Genomic DNA, 27044 nt, shown 5'->3' on the forward strand with positions numbered 1-27044 from the left:
CTGTGTATTCCGTGTGATTTCCGATCTCTGTGTAGTTGAAATTATCACTTGTTAAGCCGTTGTTGTTTCCAACAGGCTTGTGGTTATGTCCGAGTTCACTCTGTCAATAGTCACCTCGGTTTAGTGGCCAATTGTGTCTCGGTTCTGTGAAATTAAGACTCTAGGACTCTTAAAAGGTATGTCATTTATAACATTCGAAAAAGGGATCATTATAAATCGCCTATTTCGTACAAACTTTGTCTCACTTTCTACGTGTATTTTATATGTCCCTTGTTTCAGCTGGTCAAGCAACATTTTGCTAGCTATATATACGAAAAATCGGTTGCGTTCGCACCTACTGGTCAGGCCGGAGTTATATTTTGCCTTTGTCGTAAGTCCACCTTACGTTTTCTAGCCGCCTTGTAACTATTTCGGTGATCGGGCTGTGATTTGCTGCATTAAGCTTGTCTTCACATATTGTGGCAGGATTATGCCCAAACATTTTTTTAACTAAGAAGGACCGTCAGATCGCCATTCTATGCGTAACTCGTCAAGTATTAAAAAAAACTGTTTAAACTCTCGAAGCGTGTACTTTAAGTCTGCGTGTATGTATCTAGCTGGAAAAAGGAAGGCTAATTTTTTTGGTAGTTCAAACTTTTGCCATGTTTCCCCATTTGATATCGTTCCAAAAAGTCACCGTAGCTATCTGCTGCAACCAAGTAGACCTTATATATGTTACTCCCTATACTTTTGACAAACATTGCATGGTTCGACTCGATTCTTCGAATCTTTTCTGATCGTAGGTTAATGAATAGTAATCTTGATTCGGCGCCACCTAGCATTATGATAGGCTGAGTATGATTTATGCGCCCGCTGCATAAAATCGTATCAGAGATTAAGTGGAACAGTTACTACTTTTTCCCTGTATACCAGACCATTATTTATTAGTTCATCGGGGCTTCGTCAAAGGGTTTTTAGCGTAACTTTTTTTATTGAACAGTCAATTTTGGTAGATAGCTTTGATTAACAAATCCATTACGTAACAGTGTAATACTTCCGAGTTAATAAGTCTATTATTTGATCCGAAACGCTGCTATTAGTGTCGATGTTTATTCGGTTTTATATGTAAACTCCAGACGCGCTCACTTATAAAGTTCAACAACAAAGAATGTCCACTTAATCAGATTGCAAAGTGAGTTGACTTTCTAGAATAAATTTCACTGCTATGTCGTATAGACGCATGCATTGGATACGTTTAAAAGGTGAATCTACAAGTTTTTCATATACGCTTTTTACTAATCTGCAATCCGTGTGCACTGTCGCTTTGTTCATGATATATGATTTGTATATGCATGTTATCAAGACGTCTAGACAGTTTTCTTTACTACTGCATAATTTCTATCAATCGTATTCTATCAACCGTTTTGTAGTAGTACATATTATAGCCCGAAGTTAATTGCGTTTCTACATAATTAGCTTCTCTTCATCTGCAGTGCTTATGTCGAACGATAGGCTGGGATTAAATGAAAAACCTTATTACTTTTTTTACATTTTTGGCATCGATTTCATTTCCTCAGGATCTGCTTTCAGTATCGTTTCGCTGATAACGTGACCAAATAATTTAACTTCTGCAATTCTAGGCGAAGCTTGTATTTGTTGTTATGGGGTGCTACATTATGTGCCCTTTCTAATAAAGTCTGTGGAGTTCAATAATGGTTTTCAACATGTTTTTCTTTTCGCACAAAAACATCATCCGCAACTAGAACTATTTTTTTGAGTTCATCCTAAGGCTGAACCTGACGTCTCTGGTATACGTACAGGGCCGAAGCTACTTCTTGGGAAACTCTATGATATTGGTATCGCCCTGTAAAAGTCTAGAAAGATGTATGGCTATGACACTCCGAAATTCAGCATCATTTTACAGAATCCATTCCTAGTGTCTAGTACTAACAACATTTTTGCTTCGGTGAGACGATGCGAGGTATCATTGCGCATGGGCGTTAGGTATTTAGGTCTTTGAATGATCTGATTAAATGCATTCGAGTATAAAAAGATTCGCAGTTTGCATCCAAGTTAATGAACGGCTATGAAGTTGAAATCCTTTTCACCAAATTAATTACTTTTTGAATGGATCCTTGGCACTTTAGATCATTGACACAATTCTCTATGACCTCCGTTAGTGTTACTGGCATGGTACGAAGACATTGTTGCACGGGTTTTGCTCCATCTATAACATGGATTTCTATTAGGTGTAGCAACTTGCTCAGGCCTTTGAAGATGTTTTTGCATTCATCTACCTCGAGTTAATCTTTGTCTTTCTCTATCAGTAAATGGGTTTCCAGATTTCGTTCGGCATAGTAATTAGATTCAAGACGAGACATGCGTGTCAATTACTTGAAATTTCACAATTCGTTTTGCCTCGGCAGTTTTGGTTTTAGGCGTTGCCTTTCAGTTGTCGTACATTTTTAGCGCGGCTGTTTTTATCATACAGTCCGTGTTTAATGGAATAGATTCAGATAAACTCAGTTGTTCCAAGTTTCAAGGTCGATTGCACAACACTAAGGAGAGATATTTTCCAACGGTTTTTTGCTTATAGAAGCGACATTACTTTGCTTCACACTGGTACTTTACAGGTTGATAAAGATATATGAAAATTTCTTCGAACCGTTAACAAATGATGTAATATAGTTGAGAGGATCAATGCTTTTTTGCTGCTGCAGCAGTTTCTTTACCATCTCGGTAGTAAACAAGTCTTGTTGCCACAGATTAGTGCTTTCTCGTAAAGATCTGGAATATATATTATTTTCTGTATGTCATAAAAGATTTTACGATTTTCTAGACGTTCTTTATAATATTGAGGTCTGCCGAATTAGCAAACCACAGCAACATCTAAGCATTATTAATAATGAATAGCCTAGGGATAGTCCAATACCAGTGACAAAGCACCCCAATGTGCATGAAAACGTAGTCACCGCCAGGAAACCACTCCTGTACCTTAGGGGAATCTTGTTCTTGATAGTGTCTGTATATTTTTGATGCTTTAATACTCCTTGGACAAAATGTACCATCGCAGAGTGTTTGACAGAAGTCATAGACCGCATCATAACTTTTGATGAATGTTTGATTTTTGGCATAACGCAGTTTTGTGCATAATGTGTGTTTCTAAAGGATTTCAAAATAAGATTAGACGTTTTGTGGTTTTCAATGGTTTATTTTTTGATTTGGTTTATCCAATAAAATCGGACTCGTTTTATTCGAACATTCAACTGAGGTTTTTTGGCAAGTCTCGTACCCTTGAATTTAGTTTCTTTAGTCGGCGGCGGATTTTCACTACAGCGACTCTAAAGTCTTTTAATCTGTTCTGAGAAACACCATACGAGAAGAACCATTTTTGTTCGTAAATAAACATAAGATCTCTTTTCCGCCTCATAATACCCTTCTTCCGGTTCGTATTACAGATTTTACGCGGCGCTAGCAAGAGACTTTCCTTTAGAATATTATTTCAGCAATTTCGCATTACGTACACTTATCATGACAGAGCAATTTGCTAATCAGTATCTTATGTTCCTCAGTGACATTTTTTCCTTTTCGCTTTTCTGCACCTTCTATACGGCAACACAAAACATCATCAGAGAACACCTAAACCAGTCAAGGTTACCTAAACAACCACCATTTAGTTGTTCAACGCTGACAACAGCCGCGTAAGATGATGAGATGCGGCGGCTGTATATGGTAGGAGATATTAGCACAAAATCTGAAAACTGGACTCGCTGAGATCCCATTACAGCGAGCAATCACGCGTGCGTTTGGTAAAATAGCTTTTGTTAGTTTTACATATCACATCGTTTGTCAGCCGTTTGAAAATATTTGCCGGTCTTTTTATCGACACGCAAGGCGTCGAAGTGAAATAGTTAATGCCGCTTTCATAGATTAAAAAAAAAGTTCAAAATATCTCGCGATACGCAGCTTTGAAACTTGAAACTATTTTATTGGGTTTATTTCAATCTATTTGATTGAACACGGACTGTATAAACAGTTCCTTCGACACATTAAGAGGAATGCGCCTTCTTATTCTGTAAAACGTAAGAAAGACAGGTCGCGATACGACTGGAGCATGGACATCTCTGAGGTTTATTGAGCCGACTGTTGTTATCCTGATCATCTATATATGCGTGTGCTGGCAAATAATTTGTCTCGAAACAATCATCTTTTAATAATTGCACTGCCAGCTGTGCCTGAATTATTCTAGTGGATGTATTAATTTAGGTCTGCATCCACAGTAGATATTGAACCTGCTTTGTTTATTATCTTTGTTGAATCGCTGACAACAGTAAAATAATTGCTAAAAATCAGCCTTTAAGTGTTGCCCTCTTCTACGTGGTATGCGTTGGGAGCAGTTTCACTCTAATTTTGATGCCGAAACCCTGGAACCCAGCATCTTGCAACGAGTTGCTGTCAAGAACCTATTGCGCATGCGCTGGTTGGTCGGCCTATTCTACTGTGATTAAAGTAGGATGACTTATTGGATTAACTGCTGGATTGTAATGGATGCGCTCGGCGTTTTATGCTATACTGAAGCTGTCGATGACATAGAAGCGGTCAAAAAACAATAAAATTATAATCAGTAGCTCAATGAAGCTTGAATCATACGGAGATCCAGACCGTAAATATTACGGAAGTGCACGTTGTCATCGAAAACGTGGACAAACGGACCGGTGTGGTTCATCTCATTGAAAACTAAAATTTTATTGGAAATAGTCGTCAAACTATCTAATTGTGGGCTACCCACAATGAAACGTTCAATCGAAACGTCAATCGAAATTCGGCTGAGTGCACTTTGGTTGCGTTTATCTACGACAGAACACATATTTTCAACTGAAAGTGAATGGCTATGGAATGCTACGCTGTAAGCTCTGACGTACGAATTGTGTGTATGTGTATCCTGCGAGATATGAAAAAACGAAAAGTCGGCGGGCTGAGAAGTCTGGCTAAAGGGGCGCCCAAACAGTCAACGAAAATATGAATAAATATTGAATGAAATGTGCTGCCAGGTTAAATGGAATAAAAAGAATGTAGTCGGGATGATATATTAAGCTTCCTAAATTTGAAAATGCTAATCAATCATTTCTTGGAGAAAACAAGTTTCGTCGGTTGAAACGATCGATTGGTCATTGAAAAAGACAAACTACCGTCGTTGAGCAGTGCCTATAACAAGGTATATTGTGGCAGGCAGTTGTTACTAAGCAATCTACGTGCTTCTCCTGAAATCATCACATGTTATCTGTGCTTATGGTTATATAGGTGAATATAAACAGACGCGTGCATAGGAGCATTAATGTGTGCAGATTTATGAATATCATTGCGACAGCTATCGAACCATGTCCTCTAGTTGCCAAGTTTGGTAATCCCGTTATCTTATCGGCTCGTTAACTGTGAAAGTTAATGTAAGTATATTTCACCAATACTGATATGCTCTTGCACGTAATGCACACAGGAGACACAATTGCAAAACTACTACTTCGAGACAGGCCACATTCATATAATCTTGTACCGAATCACATACTTTTGACCACATGCACAAAATCACATAGATTTTGATACAGATATCATGCGGCAAACATGTCTGCAAGAATGTCGTTTAGAAGGTTATGCCGACTTCACGGGAATACAGCATGATCTCACCAAACTTCCATCTATGAAGTGCTTTGCAGTCATAAGGCTTCCTCAAGGAATCATTGACGATTGCAGTTATGCGGTTTCTTGGTCACCAGAACTACTTCTCTAAGCAGTTTTTCTTTGGGCTCGACCGCGGGCTCGCTCCAAATTGTAGAACACCCATTAAATCACGATCGTCCGTGTACCTTATTAGAGACCTGAAATCATTACCTATTACATAAAAAACCACCATGAAGCTGAGAGATCTTCACAAGTACCAGCTGGGCGTTTTTTTTTTTACTTTTATACCATACACTGCTTCAGCGCTTTAAATTTATTCCGGGAAGATGGACCTAAAGTATTCTTGCCAATTGCTTAAACGAGTCAGCTATAACACGCAACCTCAGGGACTACCTGTAGTAAATAGTGTACATTTTAAATGTACGCAGATCTTTAGTTAGTTTGCTTTATATAGGCACAAATTCGCCACAGATGAAGGAAGTCCGTTATAGAATCCCGTTAATTTGAATTTACCTAAGAACATGGTGCCATTAACTGTTTCAACGACGAGGGTCAAATAAAATAATTTTTGCGTACCTAGCCATTTACATGATCATAACTTTTGCTCGGAGCCAGAAAGTACCAGGAAAGTACTCGCAGCTGCTTTTAAATAAAACTGCTTACCTGGATTGGCGATCGGCAGTTGATATAGCCATTATAAGCTGGCAGTCTTTTGTCATAGTGAATAAAGTTCAAATTAGCTTAATATCTAATAAATTCAGAGTTTTTTCGCGTTTTTCATCTTCAAGGAAAGGACTGTATTGAGGTTGTGTTTATAAGAAAATGCTTGGATGACATTCAAACTATTTGCTTTTATATAACCGAAATTTAATCGATCTAAATTATTGTTTTCCAGGGGCATACTAAAATTCACTGTAGAAGCCTCTTTTAACTGAAAGATTGGGTTGTTAATTGGGATTTAGCGGTTTGCGTATATAAGATCCGTAAACTTTAAAACAGTATATTTATTAAAAATCACGAGACTTTGTGAACTTTTAAGATCAGGCTTTATTTTAAAGTAAAATAAATGACAATGATTTCGTTAATTTTCGTTAATTTCGCACAGGCTTAGTTTTCGGGCCAATTAAAAATAACCATAGTTTGAAAATTAAAAGATTTAAATCAAGCCATAGACACAAAATTTGTACTTCTATATCAAGGAAACGGTATATTCCATTAAATTTGTTGTTATAGTAAGCCTTAAATTCTCAAGTCACTTCTACAAGTTAGACGGGGAAGTTGAACTAGAGATATAAACTGAATTGATGGTTAGATTAATAGCTACGTAAAAAATACGGCAGATGCGAGCGACTACTGATTGAGTATAGGACCGATATTATTTATGATACTGTAAATAAAATCTATATCGTCGCTTGACTAAGCCAGCAGGACATTGTCTGCTATTTCCATCGCCTGCGCATATTGAATGGCGGCATATAACCTACGCAGTCGTTCTAGTCGTTCATTATGAGAGATATGACGTACCGTCGTACGCCTTATCTCTCGTAACGCCCGTTTAGCGGACCGATTTCCCCTAACAGTGTCGAATTTCAACAACAACGTGCACTAGTATAAACTAGTTAGAAAATATTCAACAATTTTGAACCAAGCAGTTAGGGCTGAACATTGATTTGTACACGTACGTTATTGCCGGCAACAAAATGTATTGGAATTTCTCTTTCTATATTTATTGTTATAAAAATAATACTGTAATCGTGTTTCCATTAACTTAAATTAATACGCGCAACTTGCTGTTGAATTATCGATACAGCTTCATTTGAATGAATATGTAGCTAACTTTTAAGAAATTTACCTCAAGCGTTCGCTCCGATTGTTTTTACAAAGAGTGCCAAGAACGAATTCGTCAAAAAAAAAACGGTTGTTTTCTACGCTCACCGTATACGAGATTTCCTCAGGAGTACTTGAGTATTTTGCACTCACCGTTTTTTCCTTGACAAGAAATTAACCAATTATTATTTGACTACAGATGTTGTCAAATAAAGCAATTCAAAGTTCGCGCGCTGTGAGAGTAGCGCCGATGAGTCCACTGGGTCGCCTGTCGAAACAGTTGTTTCTTTTTTGTTTGTATTTCAGTTAAGGCTGCTAAACCGATGACATTACTAATAGCAGCCAGTCCTCTGGGAGCGTAAGTGCGTGATGATCATGTGAAGGATCGTAAGCTGTGAGTGGTTTCGATTTAAAGTTGCCTATATCCATCTTTTGAGTCGTTGTCTGCTTCTTGTTGCTCCGGGATACGGCACCGACAGACTGCCAATTGCAGTCCCGCAACAATACAGGAGAGAAGAGACGGACTGGTGTGTTGGGTTTTCTGGGTTGTACTGGTGAACCAAGCAAGCGGTGAAGTCGCCGGTCGTTCCGAGTTTTTTACGCGAAAGGCGTGTTGGGTTGAGAAATCAACAACAAAATTTGCAGTCTCTGTCACACTCCTATCGCTATCTCTTAGTTGCCTGACTGTTAAGTAGAGTCTTCCAAGAGTCTAAGCATTGGTCAATTTGCAAGGTGCCGAAGGATTTCTCGCGAAGGGAGTTTTCAAAGACCACCGCAGATTCGTGCGGGCACAATTTCTGGCTGGCCTCGTAAGTAACACCGTTATCAATTTGTGTGTTTTGTCGTGTAAGGTTTTACTCATAAGTTTCTTATTATTATTGTTAGCCTGACAGTAATCTAGTTGTAAGTCACATTGTCTAAGTGTTCATCGAGCATTATGTATAGATTACGAAGTATTTATATTGCCCCATCTAACTTTTCCGGCCTCTGCAATTACCTTATCTATGGGTGAAATTATGTGGTAACATAGGTGCTATTAGAGCGTTGGGGTCTGCAGTGACGGCTTCAGAAGGAACATAGAGAGTAAAGAAAGTACTTTTATTTTTTATGTTCCCTTGTGTGATTTCATTGTAGTTATCTAGGGTATATGGAAAAGGCATAACTGCAAGTGGTAGCCTTGTTTGTTTGGTCAAGCTGGCCCAAATAAAGCAGTACCAATAATAAGCCGAACAGCCACAGATTATCGGACTAACACCTTGAGCAGTAAAAAGTATGATGACAGACAGCAATAGAACTCAGCTTCAGCAGTAATTTTACTAGCGAATAGCATCCGATACGCAGTGCAACCGTTTCGGATTTTGTTCATGGACTATCGTCTGGAGTGCTACTCTAGTTTATAGTTGTTGAAGGTGTACTCTAAGGGAGAAGAACTGCAGATATTGATGGCAAAGATAAGAACATTAGCAAATGTAAGGATAATAGCGACAGTAGCAACAATCTGCCACTGTTTCATGTGACAGGCATGCGCCCGTCCGTGCGATTTGGTCTGTTTCGGTTGTTTGCTAATACGTCTATCTTTTTTCTGTACATCGAAGTCCCATCTAATAATCTCATACACTGACTGACAACGTTGTCGTCATTGACCATCGGTCGCCTTCTTATTGAATCACTTTAACTCTTTGGCACACTGACTGGCTGGCCAACTAACGGGAGAAATCAGTTCAGCTCAGAATAGTGTGGTACGGAGACGGTGGGCGTATTACGCGCCGACGTTGCCTTTTTTGCCATGTCTACTATCGTAGCTCATGTTGTATGTTTATGACACAGTTCGCAGTTTCTACGTAAAAATACCGTAGGAGTCTTAGCTACAGCACAAATTGCCGGCTTTGTAGCCAGTCCCGTTGTTGACGCTTCTTGGCGTTTGCTCCACTGCCCCGACTATTTCCTCGTTGTCGTTGTAGTTTCGGTCGCTGTCCTTTCCTTCAAGACTCATACGACACTTGCGTGTATCCAAAGGCAACGCTTTAGTTTAAAAAAATGGGACTAAAGTCCCGCCACTGGCATCATCTAGTACTTTTTGGACGATAGTACCGATTTTCTGTTAACGACCAATGATTCAAGTTGTAACACTTGGTTAGGGTGCCAGAGTGCATGCAGCAGCGCTTGTCAGATGCATGCATATGAAAATCGTGTAGAATGGCTTCTAAATACCGAATTTCTTTAAAGCGAAATTGATGTGTACTTGTAACATACCGTGCAGTGCCTAGATGTTTCTACCTCCTTAAGGTGCAGTGATTGGTTATCAAAGCCGGCTGCGTCGAAATCTGCGCTCCGACTGAGATATGGGAGCAGACGAGGAATCGGTTAGTTCTTGTTTGTTGGTCCTGTTTTATTCACACGCATTGCATATCAATGCTTTATAGGGTCGCCCTTAAAATTGCTAACGTGTCACAAAATTTTTCTTTACAGTCTTTGTGATCGATGAAGATGACTTGGTAACTGGATTTCGTGACTCAAATAAGCTCATCCTAACAGGATTATGGCGTATTTTGTTTATACTGTTTGCTTGTGGCTTTGGGCATCTACTAGATAAACAAAGAAGTTAATGACGACAATAACAATAAAAAATATTAATGAATCTTAAATATAATTCACTAATTTTTCAAACACGTCAAGCGTGATCCATATGAACTCCGTAAAACATTTCGGAGAAAATAAAAGCTAGACAGGTTTGAAATGTCTACTTCGTTGTATTCTAGTAGCCTCCATTTATACTTTTTATGACTGAGATTTCTGTATGTGCAATGAAAATTAAAAAAATAGGCTTCACTCAGATATGTAGTTTGTATTTGGCTTTCCGTTCTCACCACAAAGTCTGTTTGACTTCGTCCAAATTTATTTATATGTTAAAATCATATAAAATCAAATTTTATAATAATAATAATCCAGTTTAGAACATGATTTAGATGTGCACGTTCCTACATGACGTTTATATATGTCTAATTTTCAATGGTCGTGTTTGTAAGGTCTACATAAGGATTCTATTATATTTTCAAAATATAAAGATGTTGAATTTACATGGACGATTTAATAGTACATACATTATCAAATTAATTCGAATCAAACAAGAACATGAGCGAAAGCCTAATGAATGATGCAGCAGTAAAGTGGCCGCTCTGCACAAGCAGGACGAGCGCTGTACTGCAAACGCTTAGTTACTGTGTCCTTCCACAAGTTTCTGAGTTGCACGGTAACTATACTTATCTATTTTACACAATATTACTGTAAATGGTCACATAAAATAAAATCAATTTGTGATCAAGTACTGAACGCATTTATTTTCGACGGCCGAGTCCATAAAGAACGAAGTTGCCTTTTTTTAGTAAATGTACGTTTCTCGTGTACTCGTAATCAGTTCCTTTAATTTTACACGCCTTGTTATGGGAATTTTCGATTTACTAAAATCTGCCTTACTATACATATTTTCAGACTAAAGCTGTGTGCATCGCCGAGCAGTCAAGAACTGACTGTTGGTGCCCAATAATTTCGAGATATTCGCTTAATATAAACGGTGCTGTTGCAGTTTAGTGATGAGGCTTAAGTAAGCGCAGAAGAACGTTTTCTTACCATTTGTTGGGTCTGTTTTAAACAATGTAAGGGCTATAAATGAGTAATTCAGCATAAAGTATTTGTATCTTTTATCTACTTCAACAAGCATCACCTGGTGACTGAAATAGCAGACTAATCGGTATGCAATATATGTATATATTAAAGAGTGCCTTTATTTGCATTAACACGGCGAGTATGTTCAAGATGTGGACCTTGTGATCTGCCTCATTAGCTGCATTTTTTTAAGGAAAGAGATTTCCAATGGCAAATGATTATGAGGTGAATAGACACAGAATGAGAGATACTATGAAAAAGCATATTTAAATATCTACTTGAAGTCAAAATATTTATCCTAGCAAAACACTTCATTTTAGAAAAGCGGTTTAATTATATCGCTTGTGTATATAAAAACTTCAGGGATGTTTTTGTTATTGTTATTTTTTAAATATAATTATATGTGATTATATTTATGGGTTTGCGCAGATCATGACAGACACTCCGTTGTGCGTAAATGTTTACGCCACGTCATGCACCACAGAGAATCTATCGCGACATGACATGCTCGCATGGGTTAATGACTGCCTGAAGACACATTACACAAAGATTGAGGAGCTATGCTCAGGCGCTGCATACTGTCAGTTCATGGATATGCTCTTTGCGGGCTGTGTTCAACTTAAGAAAGTTAAGTTTAAGACGAACCTCGAGCACGAATATATTCAAAACTTCAAAATTCTTCAGGCTGCTTTTAAACGTGTCGGAGTGGATAAAAACATACCCGTTGACCGCCTTGTGAAAGGACGTTTTCAGGTAAGTTAACATGTGGTTATAAAAAGTTGTTTTCAAGCTCACCGGTTTCGGAATGCAGTAGTTTTTTGTAAATATTTGATATATTTTCCAAATAATTTGATGACAGGTTATTTATTTTAACATATATATATTTATATATATATTAAAAGTGTATTTCTGTTTTCAAAAGTTTTTAGTAAAGGAAAATTACAAGTCTTCAAATTATTTTCATGAATATCAAACTTGATTTGTCCTACACCACTTTTGTACAAGTTATACAAAATTGGCAATATTAAGGGTGGGTCACTATCGCTCTCATGTTATATAAATGCGCCATCCTACGTACAAGTATATATTGTATCTTAGCGAACGTCACTACCGAGTCACTTTTGTGTGCACTGCGATAACTTAAAAAAGTTATCGCATTTATCCACTTACACATACAACAATCTAAAGCCTTGCACCTAAGCTTTTCGTTTGGGATTCTTGTAAGAAAATATAAGGTTAGAGGCGCTCTGGAACTCTTACTTATTTACTTATCAAACCCTGGACGCTGTAATCGCGAGGTTTGGTTCAATTGATTCAAATATTACTTAAAATCGAAGCTTACACGAACGGCTAGTGATTGTGTAAATTCGCATAGTGGTGTGCTGGTCTATTCTCTTGTAGGGCTTCTTGGCTCGCCGCTGTAGTGTTCTTTTCAGAAGTCATATCCCCCTTCTTTCAAACTAAATGGCTGTGTAGCGGTGCCTCATGTATTCGTGCAAGTTGTTCATCAGGTCAAATCTTTTCAAATCATGCAGGGCCATATGTATTTAGCGCTCTTTTCCATGTTCAAATGGTCAGTTGCTCCACCTTTTTTTCTCCTTAATGCTTCTGTCTAGACAAATACCTTGTTGGCTAGTTGTTATTCTTGGTACCATTGTTCCGCTGTCTTACAGTCATACTGCATAAAGTCGTGAGCACCCACTTCTGTCTGTTTTCTGAGCCTCCGTTTAGTAATACGGCCTTGCGCCAGTTCCTTTCAGCTTCTTCCAGTTTTCGCCTGCTTGGAGACTATCAACTAGCCTCCTTTTACCCACAGTATATGTCAGGAAATGATTTACAACCATGAAGCGTCAATTTAACATGCACTGCAGAGCACAGACAACTATGTGTAAATATAGTCTTTCTACCGTTTCGTCACCTTTAGCGGCATAGATGATTCGACACCACAACATATTAGCTTTGTTTTTTTACAGTATCTTATGCTGGGAAGCTACCTTATATACAGTACTATTAAACGTAGAATTGATCGGTGTCACATCAGTGTTGGCACCAAACATTACATTTCGAACAGAACGGGAACTACTACATTTAGTTTTCGAATCAATTTTTTTTTATTTGGCAAGGTAAACTTTTTCGCAAGCCAGAACAGCTTAGTGGATTAAATCTGGTGATTAGGAAGCTTTAAACCTCCGTACGATGTTGATATGTTGATGATGTCTGAATAGGCAATAAACCATCATTGACTTACGCCATGATGCTTTAGGTATCTAACGCATGCATTGTTTTTTGCAGAATTCATTCTTGACTACCTTGCAAACTTTCTCGCTAGAGGCGTGCATTTGGTTGAAAACGGCATGGTGTTGTCAAAAAAAGATCAGCGGTCATACAGCCGATTTGTCGTATTAAGATTGGGCTCTGAAAGCCTTTGGCCGCTAAGCACATATATGTATCAAAAGTTGCTACAGAAACAGGATGCCTAATATAACTTTGAGCAGCCATAGTTTGGTGAATACGCCTTGAATATGCCATGAATATACACGAAGTGTCGTGGTTTAGAATCCTCATGTTTCATCTTAGAATGGAAAATATTATACCAAGAGGTATAGTGTACTAATTTAATGTTGATCTTATGCTTAGTGATTGTGTAAACGTCACCGAACGCAGAATAGTTCTGGAAACTACCATCATTCTCCCTTATTAATAGACTTTGCTTCTTTTATATGGTAAACCGCTGAAAACGTCTGTGATGAACTGACACCCAAGGAAATTAGCAATTTTTTAAATATTGGTCGGAAAAATATTATTTTTCCGACTTTTTACAGTTTGTGTTTGTTCCTTCGTCAAACTTTCGTAACCCTACTTAATGTAGCATGCTATTAACTCGACTCGGAAAGGTAGCTCATTAGACGAACGAAGTGGATAAAACGTGAAGGTGTAACTTTACCATATACAAGATGGCCGGACTAAATGACCCCTCTGCCTATGCTTCTAAAATTACATATATATATAAAAACAGTAAGTTCAACTAAATTTTATATGTGTTTTGGGGCTCTATTTCTGACACTCATGTTCATTCAGTGTAACCACCATTTACCACAGTTACAACTTTAATTTCAAACCAAAACTGTTTACCAGCCCATTTCCGATTTTTCTTGCAAATGTGCGAACGCCTTTATAATAACGTGAGCGGGCAGGTCGATGTTGTAATTTCGACACTTGTTAATCCTTGCTTAACAGCGCTTCATATGTAGCACTACTGCAAATCTAAATCTGGACTACGTGGTGATCATCTATGCCAGTTCTTAAACGTGCTTGTATTTTTGAGAGGCCAAGCGTGCTCTAATCTGTTAGTATGAGCCAGTGCACTATCTTACAGGAAAACGTGGTACCCTCAGAGACTTAAGCTATATACGGTTGCACAGGAGATTGCATAGCATGCACATAATACGTTTACCTTTCTGAAGAAGTATAGTAGCAAGTTTTATTCACTGGACACCACATTCGAAGAATGAGGATCGATTGGAAAATTGCGTTGACTAACTCGTAACATGAATGTTTGCCGGGAAATAGTTTTTATCCATGATAGGCACATTTTCTTGAACGCAAGTGGGCCGGAAGTCACTCTTAATTTTTGCATTTAGAACAACTATTTTCATGCCAATCGAAGGTGGTTTGCTACCATGTTTTTACGAAAATTGAGGAACATATGACACTGATCGATTTGATAGTTTAATTGGCTTCATCTAGAACAGAACTGAGTTTTTCTTCTCTATGCAAATTTTTAACTTGAAGCAGCCTATAAAGCCTAGGCTCGTATAGTGCATGAGTTTGATTTCAGAATCCGCGACGATCTATCGAGGTCAGCATTTGTTATGGTGAGTGCAAGCATTTTCCATTCGCATATTTATGTTGGCCTGCGTGACTAATGCGCACCTCTTCGAGTGCACTGCAATGCCAACCATCAACATGCGCCGTCGCTGGTTCAAAATATACCGCTAGCAAATGATTATTATGGTACATAATTACGATGGCGTTTCGTGGGTCTATTGGAGACACCCCACATAAATCTAGCAAAGTCCACCCCTTGGTTAGACCTTTTAGGGATAGCAAATCCTTGATTCGATACCAAAGAGCTGATTTGGAGGGTTTATTCGCACAGTAAGAATACCTGAAGGAGACAAAAAAAGTTATATATATATATATATATATATATTAGTGCGAGCAGTTGTGGAATGGTCGTGCAGTTAGCCAACGAGAAAGCTAGGTTCCGCTAAATAAAGCCCACATTATTTTGGTCGTAGCTATGGAATGGCTGGCGATATAGTTGAAATTGCAAAACGAATTACTTAAATTTTGGACTGAATGGGAGTCGCCCTTGTTGGGAGAAACGTCAAGCGATGATCCGAAGAATACGAGTGGCTCACGAGGTAACAGAAATGACCGGGCCAGAATGAAAGAGAGGCTTATCACACTTGGTTTGATTTGAAAATTAGTGGTGCAGGGGAGACGTTGAAAAGCCTGAGAAATTGTACAAGCGCTTTCACCCGGAGAAGCCAACTCGAGCGACTACAAGGCTAAACGCTTAGCCATTGTGAGCGTTTTTAGGTGGCATTGGACAAACGGCAAGATTCTGAAGCGAAGGTAATTTCTTATGCAGAGTTAGCCCGGGTGGTTTGAGACTATATGACGCAGAAATACTGAGTGAGTTCACGTGAAGTTCTCATTATGCGCGCCCTATCACCCTCGGCGACGGACATGGAGCTCAAACCAGTGGTTAGCCCACCAGGTCGATTACCACGGACCTTTATAACGATGCCAACCCCGCGCTATATGAAGTGGTGTGCTACCAATGGGCATTAGTAGACAACCTACCGTGAGAAAGTTAGAAACGAACACTTTATTATTCATACGAGCCATCCTTTACCGTTCCAGCACACAGAAACTATGATTTATGCTTCCCAAGCAGCCCAAGCTAGTGTCACCAGAATCTTCCAAATGTAGAAGCACCTGAGGGAATGTTATTTTCCGGACAGAGAAATTTGGGTTTTAGTACGCGCATAAGTGGGTATCTGTGACATGCAATAACTTTAAAAGGAGAACAGCCATATTAACTACGTGTACAACCATTGAAAACCGTGATGCTCAAGAGGACAAGAGACTGGCTGTGTGGGCCTGTTGGCGCGGACCCGTGTAAAACACTTTTGACGTCGTGAAAAGCCACCCACTAATTGGTCTGTAGACAGTGGAATTGTGCCCGACATGTGCCAGGAGAAACGGGGAAGGTCTGGAGGACACAAGAACAGCGCAGTTAATATTATTTCTGCCTACGGAAACGCAGGATGAGTGGCTGGGAAGTGCTGGTTACTGCCAGCCAAGGATAAAGCTAAGCCAGCGCACTTCAATATGTTTACCTCTATATGCAGCGCCAGTATATATTTTGGGGTGGAGCATTCGAATTCGAACAGACTTAGGCGGGGTGTTTGTCATAGTGACCACGTATTAATCCGCTATGCTTAATCCCAGAAGAAACTGAGTTATTCCTAGAGCAAAGTAGCAGATTTATCATGACGAATCATGTTCAGAAGAACCAATTTTGCACAGAAATTCCGTACAAGTGTAACCCAATGTAATGGGTAATAACAAAATGTAACAAGATTGTATTATTTTTGTATTTAGACAAAAACTGCCAAAAAACGCCAAAATCAAAACCAGGTTGACAGACACGAGCATCAGTACAGTATATATATGAACACGTTACATGCTATCTATTAATCTACTAATAACTAATGCTACTGATCGTTACTATTAATGATGTTTCGATTTTTTTTATTTTTTGACAACTTTTTGTCTAAATCTGTATCGTAGTCTAAGGCAAGGTTATAAACGACAAATTGAGCTACATTTTGATGTGAAAATCGGATCAGAATTTTTTATCCGAACTAGATCGTTTTTTACATGAAAGTCTGGGTATGGGGAGATCGTTTATCGTACCAACTGATAATTAATTTCCTTCTGCCGAACTACTACTAAATAAGCGTGAGTAAGCAATCTTGATTTAGTTCTAGTTCTAATACTTGTGTAACCACATTGTGGAAACTCCGTATCGTTGGCCCGGGTTAAGAGACCTCGTAAGAGACATTGACGTATGACTAATTATATAATGAACATATAATTGATCATAATTATGCATGACAGCCATAACGTAGATGGCCGCGAAGAGCCGAGGATTATCGAGGTGGTTCTGTGATCACGAGAAAACCTCAAGCTTAAAACCTTTTGTTGAGCAACATGTCATATTTTATGCTAGACTGTACACATGCTGCAAAATGGTAATCGATTGGGTACAGGGGATCTATAGAGAGAAGAGGTACTTACTAACTGAAAGCATCCGGCAAGCCCAAGAGCTCTATCTATCCCTCTTCCTAAAATTAAGTTCGGTCAAAAACGGCGGCGGCTACTCCAAGCACAGTTTTGCATTTTCCCTGTTTGGGAACAACGATGCGCCGACATACCATCAATTGCATTCGTGTACAAAATACTACTACTACTAGTACTAAAACTAAATACTACTACTAGTACTAAAACATAGCAAATGAAACACATTTTCTAGAGCTGGCTTTGCTGGTTCTTGTTGTTGAATCATGCCTAGTAGGTGTAAGGGTGCAACTTCTTAGTTTCGCTCCTCGTTTTCGTTGCCAGTTTGGGTGCTTGGCCTGTGAGTAATTAAAACAATGAAAGCCCATAGTGACAGTGTGATCCGCTCACACTGCAGCCTACAGGAAATTAAGGTAAAAAAAAACAGCTCTGGAACGGCTTGCGTTGCGCATGGAGAAACAACAGGTTTTAGTACTACACTCTATAGAGAAGAAAGACTCGATTGTTTGTTCGTACCTCTTTTATCAAGCTGTTTTTCTGTGTAACAACTTTGGTTCTGTTATGCGGAAGCCAACTTCACGTCGGTTGCAGTAAATGCTATGCAACCACTCAAACGGCGTTATTATTGCTGCAACGAAATTCGTATAGAAGTATGTAATTATAGCATGAATCAAAACACACGATGATACAATAAATTTATAGCCGGTGTATTTTATTAAAGAAATATGAATTTCCTGTAATCAAGATTTTTGTCTTTTCCAGCAATTTTCTTGTGAAGCCATTTTGTTGAGTTCCTGCCTCTATAAAAGGAGGCCAATAACAATTGGCCTAATTTAAAGAAAGCTGAAAAGCACATATGTATGTAAAGTAAAAGAAGGCTCGTAGGCCCGTAATGAATCTTATTACGTTCTTTCAGTTGCTTCCAATAACTTAATAAAAAACTACGTTTCGATTATTAGGCGTATCGCTTTAAGATAAGTAACGTCGACTTGTTCCAGTTTGTCGAGCCCTTCAAAGGTACCTCAAGCTGGTGGATTTGTTGCTATTTTTTCCTTGGTGCGATATCTAAAATGAAACCGCTAAAACTGATTAGGTAGTACATATATGCAGGGTTCGAGATTTTTTAATTAAGTATTCGAAATATGTATGTAAAAATGTAATTAAAAAAACGCAGTCCACTGATCGGATTACCTGGTTATAACTGCGGTAACGTGTCAGAATATTTCTTACTGAGACTTAATTTAAAAGGGCGCCTTAATATTTTAGCGCACAACAACAACCCATGTTTTGAAATAGCAGAGACAAAGATGGTATAATGGTGGTACCACTACGTAGGCCAAAAACATACAGTGCTACCTAAGAAGTACAGATTTTTCTGCCGCTAAACTAGGCTGTTGTGGTGGCATTTGCAGGACAATTTTGAGTTTGTTCAATGGTTCAAGAAGTTTTTTGATGCTAACTACAACGGAGAGCCATATGATGCTGTGGAAGCACGTGCAGGAGCTGCTATGGGTGGTGGCACAGCAGGTCCGACGGCACGTAGCAGCGGAATCGCTGCAGCCTCCAAAGGAACTCCGGTGACAAGAACTGCAGCGCCTGGCGCTGTTGCGCGAAGGCCGCCTGCAACGTCATTGGGATCCGCTGCAACAAAAGGTCAGGAAACCGTATACGCAATCTTTGTCTTAGATCAAGGCAACTACATTATCTAGGAATTTCTGGAGCTCATACAGTAATTCATTTTTGCTCAAAATGGGTTATTTATATAAATAACAGTTAGTTGTGATCAACTAAAGTCCTAATTTCTATTGTTTATACGATTTAGTATTTGTTGCATATGCGTTGATATATTAGAGTTAACGTGTACATAAATATCAGCGTTTGTGGGGTCCGCGGTCACGTTATTTGCAAATTTTATAATAGTTAAAGAAAAATGAGTGAAATTCTTACCTGATATTATTTGCTGAATTGCGTTAAAGGAACCTTCTGTTTAAAACCTGTGTGACTCATCAGGCAATGTCTAAAGGTAATTGAGGGGCAAATTAGAGTTTTCAACGTCAAGTTAACGAAGTAATGCTAAATTGAAAAACAGTTGGTAAAGACTGAAAATCGAACGTTTCATGAAGGCAGAGATCGGCAGCCAAGCGGCCATTTTTCTCTAAATGTAATGTAGCGGCAATAAAACTGCCAAAGAAAAGCCTTTTACGTTGATGTGGCGTTCTGAAAACAATCTTAATGGTAACTAATTAACAAAATTAAAAAAAGCACTTCTCAATCTTTAGGCCTAATATCCAGTATAAAATATCTACAGCAATTCTAGAAAAAAACGTCAGTTCCGTTAACGGAAAATATTAGTTGTTTGAATATGGGTCACAAATGTTTTTTGAAGCTCTCTACTGGCGTCCATGTTTTAATATCGTGACTTTTTGCAGGCTTTGTAACCAGAGATTATACATATGAGGTGATACCTTTTTATTCATTGGTTTTGAAATCGTACATCAGGAAGGATGCTAAAACTTGTTAGTGTTCGAAGGCAGTTCCTTCGAAATGTGCTGTTTATAGCACTTTATCTCTGCAGATACCAGCCGGCTCATAATATTGCGTTCAAAACTCGGAACGTGCCTCGGCGAAAAGAAATACCATAGTCAAGATAGCTTAGTCGATATCATGTCTCATCGTAACTCAACGCACCAGTAGTAGTCAGAGTGCTTAAATGTATAATTTAATAAGGTGATTTAAGACGTAGAGATCACAACCACGTTTGCCTTTTATAACATAAATATGAAATAATGCCGTCCATTTTTCGAAGCAGCAGCGACACCTGCAATCCGATCAGCAGCAGCAGGAAGTGGCGGCACTGGCGGAAGTGGCATCGGTGGTACTGGAGTATCATCGGCAAAAGTGCAGGCTCTGGAGGCCCAAGTAGCTGAATTAACAGAACAAGTGAGCGGTTTGGAAAGAGAGCGGGATTTCTACTATAATAAACTCAGAGATATTGAACTACTCTGCCAGGAGTACGAAGCTAAAGAGGACAAAGCGCCGGCACTCGAGCAAATCCTAGAAATTCTATATGCTACTGAGGTATGTGAATGTATAAGTTCCTTGTAGTACCGGAAAAAAATCATTTCTGTACAAGATTGATACGGGAAATATGAAGGGGGTAAAATATAGTGAAACTTTTGTAACAATCCTTACCGTAAATAGGAGTGTTTAAGCCTGTTTAACTTTTATCAGGAATAAGGCTCAAAATAGGCTACATGAGCATCGAGTTTTTTTTTTCTGTACAAGTCGCCAACGCCGTAAATGCATTGTGCACACTTCATTTATCCATCCAGGTATTGTAAAACTACAATTTTGTTTTAGACTCCTTATACAAAAATAACTACCCACTATAACCGCTGTTCTTTAGATTTTGATTTCTAGTTGTATAGCAGAAATTCAATTTAGGAAAGTAAGAAGAGAAAAAGAAAAATACATGTAACCTATTTGCCTTGGTTAGTCTGCCTAAGTCTCGATTCTAGTGGCAACTATAAGGGTATTTTTTTTATTTATAAATAGCTGTTAGTTCTCTTCCGACTCTGATTACCTGTACTTTATGAGAATTTTCCCAGTTTGTTACTGGTTGTTCTTTTTCTTTTCAGTTCTCAATATATCTAAAAGGCATGTACGACCGTGTTTTCTTTCCTATTTGTGCATGAAATACAGGTACCAATGGTGGTTATTCCGATCTCTTTTTGGTAAGCTCCGAAAAATACGTGGCGACTAAGCAACCTATAAGATATTGAGATTGAATAATACCTCTCTGTATCTTCTATTTAATTGCTTAGCAACCTCCAAGGGATTCTTTAGTGACAAGGAACGTTGCGTCATATGATATAGTTCTAAAGTTCTTGTGACGCTTAGCAGTGTCTTCGTGCCCTTCTTGGTCTACTGTTTATTTTCTTTCTCATTCTTCTTAGTTCTACTTCACCTAGATAGTCCTGTTAAAAATCGCCGCCATCCGCTAAATACCACAGAATGTGTCCCAATACTCACCCTTGAAGTATTCCAGTACCTATTAGATAGGTTTCATCGTAATATGCGACATTTTTGGTTAGGTAGGTGCACGCTGAAAGTTAGTTTATGAGACGGACTTTCTTTCCTATAAGCCTATTATTACGCTCAACATAGTATTTGTTTTGGATATCGAAGACCACCATAGTGCCAACATTTTTCTTTTAGTGCAGTTTGTGTATTTCCCCTTTTGCTACTACTTTCCTGATTTTTTTCAATATTAAAGATTCCTTTTATAAGCTTGAATTAATTTTCTATTCAATTAATTTACACCGAGTATCCTTTGTCATGATGCTTTTAATTTGTTGATAGAACTAAAACAACAAATGGATCTACACCCGAAGAACTAGCTTTGACTCTGCTTGATTTGTGGAGCAAGATTAGTTTTTCTGGTCTTTCACGGCCCAGAATAGCTTTCCTTTCTTCCTTTTTCCCTTCTTTCTTCCACATGTCGTTTATTAATGTTTTGAATAATGTAATTTGGTTTCAGGAATTGTTTGAGAATTAGTACTTAAGAGTTGTTTGCTTTGAGTAAGAGTGCTTATGTTTGGGAAAAGTGTGGACATAGCGTTTTCCGCAAAGTGTTTATGGAGGCTGCTTCTGTCCATTGCTAACATACCTGGTCTCACGAGTCATTGTCTAATTTTTCCAGAAGAGAAATCCAGTAGCGCCTTTAACTGTTTTTTAGCTTTCTTTTCCCCAGCTCTTTTCTGTTCGGATGGGAAGGTTTATTCTTCGTATTTATCCTCCGTACTTTGATGCACTCGCATATGGTTTTGTCTCGACTTAGCGAAAGCTCATATGATATCTATTATAAGCTCTGGAGGGAGTACAAGAATGAATGCATGCTGATGATTCTGCTCGTCAACTTAGTCAAAAAACTGACAACACCCACCGCGGGAAAAAGCTACTCCGATTTTGTTGCTTAAGAACAGATTGGCTCCAGAATTAGCAAAGAGATCATTGGCTTTAGAGTAGCTCATATATATTCCGCATCATACATCAAACAACCTATATGTAGTTCTACATATAATGGGGTACATTCTACATATTTAACCTAGAAGCTTTGCCACCGATGAGGAGCGTACTTTAGCCGAGTAGGCACAAACGTCCCCACTATATTCCCCTTCTCCTTCGGCGTTCTAAGCATGAACATACTGCAACAATAAATTAGAAAGAGGGCTATGTTGTCGTAAAGAATTTGCATTAGTGCAAAAGGTGAAACGCATGCAGATGAACGGACTTCATTTACTTTTAACGAAAGGCTCATTCATAGGCGTTTAGGTCGATATTAAAGAACACTGAAGAAAAATTCGATCAATATTTAGGATTGCTTGATAATCGTCGAAGTAGCTTTATTTGCCAGAATTCGACTTTCGGTAAAACTAAGAATTTATATTAGTCTTGCGAGTGAACAAGGTCTGGGTCCTGCAATTACAAGAGAGAAATAGACCGGGAAGGTGGCAGGACGAGAACCCTGCATGGTTGAAACAAACAACCTGTTTCAACGTGATAACGAACTTGTCTGTACACAAAGTCACCTTTATAAGAAACTAGATTAAGAAAATCGAATCGGGGAACTACGATATTAAGTAAGCATTGTTCCTCTCTAAGCACGACCCCATGGCGATATGAAATCCGCCGTACAAACTCTCGAAGGTGAAATTTCTCTCAGGAAATAAAGATCATGAGGAATTAGCCAGGTTGCGAAGGAGCACACGATATTTATGTATATACACATACCAGTAATTTTCATAGGTATTTCCTTTCCGTACCATTCTAAGTTCTTTCAACAACTTTGTATTCGGGTGTGAGTGTTGTTTCTAGGATAGTCAGTGCCTCAGCCAGTTTCCTGGGCATCTTCCCGCACACCATGCGATGGGGTGATAATAAAATTGCAAAATGCGGGTTGGCTGGAGAGTAGGTGTACCAGTTGTGTATGGAGACAGAATAAGCCTAGCTATTTTTTTTTTCGTGTACTCACAACCGTAAGAAGCATCTGTTGCACTAGAATATCTACTATTAATTACATGTTTTATTTGGAATATTTTTTCGTACGCTATTTCAAAGAGTCTGATTTTTATAGTTTTCGCTATATAAACCATGATGTCTGAGAGGGAACAAGCTCTTGATATGTTTGTGAAATATATAATTCGAAGCACAATTTTAGAATGCACTTGCAAAAATAAAGTTCTATCGATTTGCAACGAGGACCCCCATTTCAGTAATCGCTCTGAATACTCGTCTTGTAAAACAGTGGAAATTATTAAAACAAATGTATTTTCCGTATTTTGCATTTTAGGAAGGTTTTTCAGCACCCGAAGATTATCCAGATGAAGCTACACAGGGCAATGGCGAAGAAGAGGAATACTAGATATTCATCTATAGCAGCCTACGGGGGCAAAATGCTGATGACACACCGATGTTGATTAGCTGTTAATATTGTCATTTAAGTAAGGCATATTTACGTAAAAACATCTGCTAACTATAACCACTGCAAACAGTCGTTTCGCTGCGACTTTCAAACGCCGTTGCCGGTGTCTACCGTTTTCCATCGTAAACTCTGCGTACTATAAAATGACGTACTACTTGAGCTATGTTTCCATAGCAGGATAAACTGAATCTGTTAGTAAACAACTTAGAATAATCCAGTACATTATTGTCATGTGTTCATGATTCTTTTTCTAACTAACAAGTAAATAAGGTCCTACTGAATACCTACGGACCAATTTAATCGTTGCTAACAGTGAAACCGCCAATCCGTTTCGTTGTCCTATTCGCCCTATTAAGCGCTCTCAGCTTACGCCTAGACCGCTATAAATAAATACCCTGTTGCCTTACACATTACAGAATATTACTAGCAAACCAAAAAAACATCTCTAGTAGACGTTCATTATGAAGAAAATAAAGTGAAAGGAGCAACGGTATTGCAAGAAACTCCGACGGCGCGCAAGTTGGTTACGAATCGTTGTATGCTTTTGATGAAAACTTAACGCTTTAACCTTTCATATTTAAAAGAAAATTAACGTACAGCTCTATATCCTTTTGAGCAACGCTACCTAATAGAATTCTTTTAGCATAAAGGCATGTCGTATTGGCTATATTTGCGAAGATTTGTGTAATGTATCTTTAACTAATTACACTGATCATTCATCAAACTGCCAATATTTGGCCTGATCACTCATTCTGTACAATGCCCTATAGGCAAATGTCGTAAAATCAATGCTCGGCAAAGGTCGTTTTGTCTTCAAGTTTTCGATACTCTACGATCCACGAAATGTAGTTATAATAGCAAAACAATTCATTATTCAAAAAACAGCATACAATAACATTGCACCAAACTGCAAGTTAGTAATAAAACAAAACAGTGATCGAGGACGAAGAAATGACCCGATGTCAAACGATATTAACAAACAAAATGATACCTCTATGACGTCAGCTCGCTGACGCTTTGAGTGCTTTCGTATGAAGTACTAGCACCAGAAATGAGAATTATAAAAGTTAATGGCTAGGATGTAGAGAATGATGTATGTGAAAAAAAATCAAGGGAAAAACCTGACTGGCCTGACTGAGTATGATTCGTTATCACCTATATCAGCATCGTCTTTTATATCGATGAAATTTCAACGAGACGCTTAACGGAGGAAGGCGAAGGATACAAAAACCAAATTACGTATGACGATGGTAGAAATATTTGGAAAACAACTCGGAGGATTGCTAAAAACACTTAATAAAATATTTATTATATTACTAGAGAAAGCGTTTTTGTATAATGAATTATGTCCACCTTCAAACTCGTATATAAAAAATATATGGAAACAGGTGAGAAAGCCGTAGAATTAAAAAAATATATAATATTCTTACATTATTAGCACGTATATTAATTGAATTTGGAGAGCTCTACTGTAATAACGGGCTACTGTTTAGCCGACACCAGGAGTATGCTGGAGAGCTTGTGTGGTCTGCAGCGGTTGTTCAGAACGTAAGTCACCCTATATGGTTCCGGAAAAATAATGCCTTCAAAATTTTGATACTTAACTCAAATGCGAGCAAAGTGTGGGAAATGACTAATTTTAGGCCCCATTCTATACCAGTAGGCGTCAAAATAAAAATGAGACTAAATCAACTAACTCTGTTCGGCTTTTAAGTGCAAACTAAATTTAGAATTTGCTAATGGACGTCGGAGTATGGATTGTTGCTTCAATTGCTAAAAATTATAGAGGAGGAAAGTTAAAAGAGGTAAGTAGCACTCGTGGAAATATGCACTAGACTTCAAAAGCTTGACTTTAAGCTTGACATACGGAGTTATCCACAACAAGAGAAATACGAAACTATCACTTTAGAAATGTTTCAAGGTTTCAATGCTTGTCAGGTCAAATGTTTGCAAGGATTATGAGGCAATCAAAAATGTATGTAAGCAATACATTCGACTATAATGTTTAGTTGGATTTATACAACAAGATCCACAAAGAAGTTCGATCAACTAATCTTGACCCATAATAAGTTCATCCGTCTCTAAGCAATGCCGACAGCAAAATGGCCGGAGTAAAACGTACGTCGAAACAACGTGTTTCAAAATACATCGAATGCTCACCGTTCATCAATAAGCCAAGTACATAGCTCTAAGGGGCAAATTAGCTGGTGGCTTATACTATGCAGGAAAGGACTGACTCATTTTTTCTTAAATTCGTAATTATTTCTTTATTTCTAAACATTGAACTATTGAATTTAGAAGAATCACAATATTTTCAGTATTCTGTGAATTCCATGAATAGATATTAGATATAATAAAACATAAGCATTACCATTTTTATACTGTATCTCAGATGTATCTCAGACTGGTAACAGACCCATTTACCTCTGTAATCTACCTCTGTAGTTTACCTCTGTAAGTAACATTTTTACTACTAAATGAAATTAAAAGTAGCTTAAAAAACCTAGGTCGGTACTCCTTTCGCGGATATTTTTCGGAATCGCTCACACGCAAATAGAATAGGCACTCTTTTTTATATTATATATATAGATATGTACGTGTTGCAAAGATATTTTCTATTTGCGCGTCTGCTTCAATGCCATATTAACTGGTATGAGCGGGCACAACTATAAGAAGTGAAAGACTATAGTGAGTCAAAGTACTTTTTTTACACTATGAATTGCATATTGGTACTCCTTGGATTATTTTGGCGCAGTCTATCCAAAAAAACTCGATATTTTCTTCGCCTTTTTACGAGTGCGAAGTAATCTGCGGTCATTCTTGATAACGATCTCAGTTTTGTAGCATTCGTAGGTAAAGGTATATTGTAACTTCTATTTTATGAGAGTCCAGTTTACGTCCGACTACAGTAATAAGAAAGGCAGAATAAGTGAATAGCATTCAGATAAATTTATTTTTCTGCAATTGCAAGATTTTTAATTCCTTCAAACAGCGTAACGATGATTTTCGAAATTTGATGCAGGCCCGTCAAGAAATCTGC

General features: G+C 38.2%; 1 protein-coding gene across 3 annotated transcripts; it reads left to right on the plus strand.

Moving 5' to 3' along the window:
• LOC111270736 (microtubule-associated protein RP/EB family member 1) lies at positions 1-25329 on the plus strand. 3 transcript variants are annotated; one of them, XM_022851121.2, is made up of 5 exons: positions 1-176; positions 11575-11898; positions 18933-19173; positions 20330-20598; positions 23873-25329. In XM_022851121.2, exons 2-5 carry the CDS (start codon positions 11578-11580, stop codon positions 23942-23944), a joined length of 903 nt encoding a protein of 300 aa, XP_022706856.1. In that variant the 5' UTR covers positions 1-176; positions 11575-11577; the 3' UTR covers positions 23945-25329. The 3 variants fall into 3 exon arrangements, with proteins under 3 accessions (XP_022706856.1, XP_022706855.1, XP_022706854.1); XM_022851120.2 differs by lacking the exon at positions 1-176 and adding an exon at positions 7807-8291; XM_022851119.2 differs by lacking the exon at positions 1-176 and adding an exon at positions 9461-9845.
• The last annotated feature ends 1715 nt before the right edge of the window (positions 25330-27044 follow it).

The sequence above is a fragment of the Varroa jacobsoni genome, unplaced genomic scaffold, assembly GCF_002532875.2.
Source record: "Varroa jacobsoni isolate VJ856 unplaced genomic scaffold, vjacob_1.0 contig00072, whole genome shotgun sequence".
Classification (NCBI taxonomy): domain Eukaryota; kingdom Metazoa; phylum Arthropoda; class Arachnida; order Mesostigmata; family Varroidae; genus Varroa; species Varroa jacobsoni.